We start from the raw sequence: 6,000 nt of genomic DNA, 5'->3' as shown, positions 1-6,000 counted from the left end.
ACCCACCCCAAAAAAAATAATAATAAAGATTGCAATAAGCTTTTAAATCTAAAAGACTAAAACTCAAGGATAATGCTATGGAGACTCTTGTAGATTAAATTTGCAAACTACATCAATAGAGCAATGAATACGTTTATCAACGCTTAAGTAATAATCTAATACTCAACTTCCATGTCATGTAATTTATAAAATTTTGTCTACAAATTAGTCACCCTAGCATTAACCAAAACTTAATTGCTTTCTACACTCATATATCAAATGTACAAGGTGAGTTAATTCTAGCAAATTAGAAACAATCGTAGCTAGAAGAGATTCTAATCACGTGATGAGTAAGATAGTAAAAGCGAAATAATCACCAAGATATCGCCCATAGCTAGGTAACCAGAGGAGAGCAGATTAAATTTCTTGCGTGTGTGACTACTATGCCAGCCGGGAATAACATCTATGTTATGAAAGAGCAGGCAGACTATGCCTATTCCTTTATGAGTGACTTTAATGGCGCATTTACGTAACCGTAATGAAAGTATGAGGAATTGAATTGAGGAGGAATTGGAATGAGAAGAAGTCATAATCAAATTCCTGTTGAAGCTGTTTACTTAAATGTTCTGAAATCGGAATAGAATTCCAAAAAGCTGTTTACTAATTCAGCAGAATTGGAATATAAACAAGTATGATTACTAAAATGCCCTTGTCCCAAAGCAAATATTTTATATACTTTTTTTAATAAAATTTGATATAATATATAATAGTAAGAAAAAAAAATTTAATTGCTTTTTTATTTCATAGACACATTAAAATGCTTTTGTTTTTTTTTTTTATATAAATTTAAGTATTTACTTTAATATTTGAATTTTCTCTCTCAAGTTGTAATTTCTTCTTTTCGGCATATGCATGGAGTTCTGCATAATGTGAATGAGCATGGAGTTGTGCACAATGTCAATGAGTATGAAAATAAAAAAAAGTAAGGAGTTGTGCATAATTAAACTAGGGTAAATGGGTTTATAAAGGATAGTTTTGGAAATAAAAAAAGCAAGCGAGGGAATAAAGGGAACAAAAGTGTCATTCTGATTGCCCAAGCAATCAAGAATTGGATTAACACCTATATCTAGGGAATCAAATTCCACCAATACAAGGAATTGAATTCCAAAATTTGCGTGGGCCCTACTGCTTTTTTTTATTCCTTCATATTTAGTAAATACTGGAATACTTCGTAATCGGAATTCAATTCCACAATTTCATTCCGATTACGAATACGTAAACACGCCCTAAGAGATTAGGGTCCTCCCTTATGTTATTCACTTTTCAAGGATAACTAGAATCAAAATTATACAACTAAATCAAATTCTAAAAAATATAGAAACGTTTCGAGGCTGAGTTAGTAATTTCAATCTAAATAATATTATGTTCTAGTTCATATGCGTCTCCAAATTTTTGAACTCACCCAGAGATTATTGTCACATCCCGATTCAGGATCCACCACATTCCGGACTCGATTTCACCGTAGCACGATATTATCCGTTTTGAGCCCCAACCACGCCCTCATGGTTTTGTTTTTAAGAACTCACACGAGAACTTCTCAGTGGATCACTCATCCTAGGATTGCTCTCGCCCGAACTCACTTAAGTTCCATGGAACCCGAAGCCAGTGAGTTCCCAAAAGGTCTCGTACTATATGGAGGTGGACATGTACATATAAGGCATAGAGGATCCTCTTCCCTGGACGAAGTGGGATGTAACATTATAGTTCATATATGGTTAAGAATATTTAACTCTTTTCTTAAGGTCTTACATTCGAATTTTCTATGTCCTAGCATCGCTTGTATAATATAAAAAGACACATAAATTTTTGTACAAGTATCTTTTTTATATTTAAGTAATTAAGTTTCATTTGCACAAGCCACTTAGTACGTACTACAGTCTAGTGGTATTCTTCTTCACTTATAAGTGAGAGGTCTTAAGTTTTATTTTCTCTAAAGACGAATTTGAACGAAATTATTGCTGGCCCTTTGTAAGGCGCCCACCTTTCTTCTTTAGTATAGGTAATATTATTTGTTAAAAATAAAAAAATAAAAAAATAAAAGTTTCTTTTGCACAAATGGATAATTCTTTTGTGCCATTTTATATGCTAATCATTATTATATGCTCATTAAAATAGTGAAATATATATGTTGTAAATATTATTTATTATGTGGTTGTGCATTGTGATCACACTAGATGTGAAAAATTAACCTCCCAAATTCCAAAAGTTGACTAACAAACAGTTTTCATGTGACAGATCGACATGATTATGAAAGGTGATGAAACAAAATACCACAAAGTGGGACACACTGTGCTCAACTATGCATATATGCTTTGGGGACACCGACCTTCCCACCATTTTGCCAAAATTTTTCACGTTGTTGCTTTCTACTTCTGCATTACGTTCATTTATCATACAAAGGCATCCAATACACACGTCAATGAGATCATCCCAACTTCCAAGTTCTCCCAAGCAAGTTTTCAAAGCCCACAAGAAAATGATTTGTTCAGCCTTTGGGTAGTGGGGATCAATCTAATTGCCATTTATTTGAATTGGGCTCTAACAATTCTAGTATCGGAGGGAGAAGGGAAATTCAAATAGGGGACTTCGAATGCAAAATAAACGTTCTAAATATTAAAGCTACAGACCCTTCGTGCCAAGTTGTTATCGGACACTTTATTTAAAAAGCATAATATTAAACATGACTAGATCATAGTGTTTCTAGATCAACGACTAATTTCTCAAATCTGTTACTCTAGTGTTGAAATTTGGTAGGGTTTAAGGCACAAGAAAGGAGAAGTCATTCTCTACTCTTGCAATATCTTTATTCTAAAACTTAAGCTCACATTCAAACACAAAACAAGAGAAAGACTACGTCTAAAAGAGCACAAAATTAGGAAATTAAACTTAGTCTAAACTTTGTTGAGCACTGACTCATCTTGTGGTTTACCATGAATTGATGAACTTCCATGTTGAGTTTCCGTGATCTGAGTTTCCTGCTCATAACCTTGGAGACCATTTCCCTTCTGATTTTCCATGATCTCAATTTCCTGCTCAGAGCCTTGGAGGTTGATGCCCTTGTACCACTTAGCACAAAACAAATAAACCACAAAATCCAAAGCTGCTAGAATTGCAATGAGGAAGTAGAATCTGTCCATGTGACCTTCATTCAGATTATTTGGGATCCAACCAGGGTCTCCACCTTTAGCTGTAAAATGCGTTACCATGTTAACCAGTAAGCTGCTCACATAGTTTCCGAGAGATATTGACGCCATGCATAGTGAACTTCCAAAGCTTTTAATACCATCCGGCGCTTGTCCATTGAAGAACTCGAGTTGTCCCACGTACATAAAAACTTCTGAAGCACCAACAAGAACATATTGTGGGATTTGCCAAAATATGCTTAGTGAGCTTATCTTCTCACCAGGTATCACACCTCTGAGCCTAGCAATTTCCGTGGCACCGGCCGCAACCATTGCCAACAATCCAATAATGAGCCCTACTCCCATTCTTTGAAGCTCAGATAAGCCTTTTGGGTTCCCACTTAACCGTCCGGCTAAAGGCACAAGGCACTGGCGGTATAGTCCAGTGCAGATAAGAACACTGCATATGTCAAATGCAGACATGCTGGCGGCTGGAAGGTGAAATTTTCCGATGTGGGATTCCATCACATCACCTTGCTCCACAAAAAGTGAAGCCATTTGTGTGAACACCACTGAGTAAATTATGGTGCAAAGCCAAATGGGTAGCATTTTTAGTACGCATTTCGCTTCCTCAACTTGAGTTACAGTGCACAGCCTCCACGGATTCTTTTCGGCTGCAGTTTGATCCTTCTCTGTTATTGTCGCTGCCTTGTCCAAAAACCTGACCAAATTAAGTAACAAAAAAAACTTGAAATATTAGGAAACTAATGAAACTATTAAATGAAAGCTGCTATTTGCACTCTTAAAATGTCATCTTCCACTCCTCGCATGACAAAATAAAAAAGATAAGAGTGCATGATGACATTTTTTTAAGAGCTAATAAAATTAACTCATTTATATGTATACAGTTAAAGTGCAATATTACTTACATAATCTCATTACTGTGGAGAATTTTTCTACTCCCTTTGATTGCAGATTTTGTTCCTTCGAGCTCATACAGATTATCCGGGCTGGCTGGAGCAACTCTCAATTTTCTAAAAGCAGCCACAAAAACCTGAGCCACGCGTGGCAACGGGTTGCCACATGGTTTTATGTACCGATACCGAGGTGATGCCGCCAAATATGACACTAGGCCTAAGATAGCAGATCCTAATGACACCAGAAACCCCATAGTCCATAAACCTTTATCCTCATAGTAAACCAAGATGGTGTTTGAGAAAAGACATCCAACGTTGAGTGCGAAGTAGAAGTAAGCGAAGAAAGCTGCTTTCGAAGATTGTTGTTTGGGATCTTTCTCGTCGAATTGGTCTGCTCCAAATGTTGCAATAGTTGGTTGGTGGCCACCGTATCCAAGTGCTATTAGATATATTGATAGGTAAAAGAGAAAAACACCAACTTTGGATGTTGGTTGGCAGTAATTGCCTACACCGCCACAACCATGCGGATGGATCAGCCAGAGCCAAGACGTCAAGGATAATAGCCCCAAGCCCTGATTAGGGAGTATTAAGTTTTATTATACATGTATGTTTCAAGAACAATATAAAAAATTCACTTGGAAATCTCAAAAGTAAGTATATATTATAGAAAATTCTATTTCAATCATTGAAGAATATTACTTTTGGAATAAAATTGCGTATAAGATTAAAAACTAATTTTAGTCCTTAGTATTTAATTGTAACGATCAAATATTAATTAGGTTGTAGTACATTAATTATGGACGGGTACATAACTTCAGATCATAAGTTATAAATAATAATGTGATATAAATACTTAACTATGGGAAGTTTTGGTAATAGGGACTTAAATTAGATTTATAAAATCATCTAGGTTAAAATTTAAAAAGAATCTTATTTAAACCCTAAAATCTAAAAAGCATACCAACACAAGGATGACTTGAAAGATGGCGCATGTTAAGTAACGACCCCAATAGGAGTCACTGAGGAATGCTCCAAGCAGAGAGAACAAATAAACAGTTCCAGTCCATATGCTGACGTTGTTTGCCGCAGTGGCACTTTGTTGATCAAGAACTCTGATCAGAAACAAAACCAAATTCACTCCTACACCAAAGAAAGCTAGTGTTGCTAGGCCTTGATTCGCTGCACAGAATAAGACATAACATGTATATTTATTCTTGATAATACTATTTGAAGCAAATCTCTCTCTCTCTCTCTCTCTCTCTCTCTAAATATATATATGCTAGGAAAATTAAGTGAATAGCATCGATGATGGGTACCTAGCAAGACAAGTGCAAGCTTCCATCCTCCCCTACTCTTTCCGACAGTCGGTTTGGATTCCTGAGTTACCTCATGGATGTTTCCATCCACAGCTTCTGCTACTTCTATGTCTCGATTCATGGCCGTGCTTATCATCTGCCAGTTTTGCAGGGGATACTAAGTTAAATATGTGCTACTAGTAACAAATTAACTTTGAAGTTACATTACAAAATATATACATGAAACTAGCTGGAAAATGTAGGATATACCAACCTTTTACGGAACTTGATCACTGCCCTTGAAATTGTTGAGCCGGACTCCGGTGATGGGGAGGAGCGTGGGTCGGTAATTACAAACGGCAATGTAGTAGGCCAATTCAAATAATTTGCCGGAAAACTAGAAAACACGAAAAACCCTTTTGTCATTTATGGTGGGAAGTTGAACAAGAAAATTTCACTCTAAAACAATGGCCCTTTAGCTAATTAGTCCCCTCTATCAACCCAAAATCTCAATCCAAACTACTCGAAGAACCTCGAAAAATCATAATTCTGAAACCCTAATGCAGATTATATTTGGAGAGACTGTATATAACAGAAAATATATATATCGCAAGAGAACCAAAGAGA

General features: G+C 36.1%; 1 protein-coding gene across 1 annotated transcript; it reads right to left on the bottom strand.

Annotated features, from left to right (window-relative positions):
- Positions 1-2,687: 2,687 nt before the first annotated feature.
- On the bottom strand, positions 2,688-5,530 carry LOC103965289 (protein NRT1/ PTR FAMILY 7.1-like). Its single transcript, XM_018651927.2, has 4 exons — positions 5,395-5,530; positions 5,040-5,257; positions 4,091-4,650; positions 2,688-3,882 (listed from the first exon to the last, which is right to left on the bottom strand). The coding sequence occupies exons 1-4, from the start codon at positions 5,528-5,530 to the stop codon at positions 2,931-2,933; spliced, it is 1,866 nt and encodes a 621-aa protein (XP_018507443.1). The 3' UTR covers positions 2,688-2,930.
- Between the last annotated feature and the right edge of the window lie 470 nt (positions 5,531-6,000).

This window comes from the organism of the source record quoted next, unplaced genomic scaffold, assembly GCF_019419815.1.
Source record: "Pyrus x bretschneideri cultivar Hongxiangsu unplaced genomic scaffold, Pyrus_bretschneideri_v1 Contig5, whole genome shotgun sequence".
Classification (NCBI taxonomy): domain Eukaryota; kingdom Viridiplantae; phylum Streptophyta; class Magnoliopsida; order Rosales; family Rosaceae; genus Pyrus; species Pyrus x bretschneideri.
Note: the sequence above shows the minus strand (reverse complement) of the source record. Positions and strands in the feature narration are given on the sequence as shown.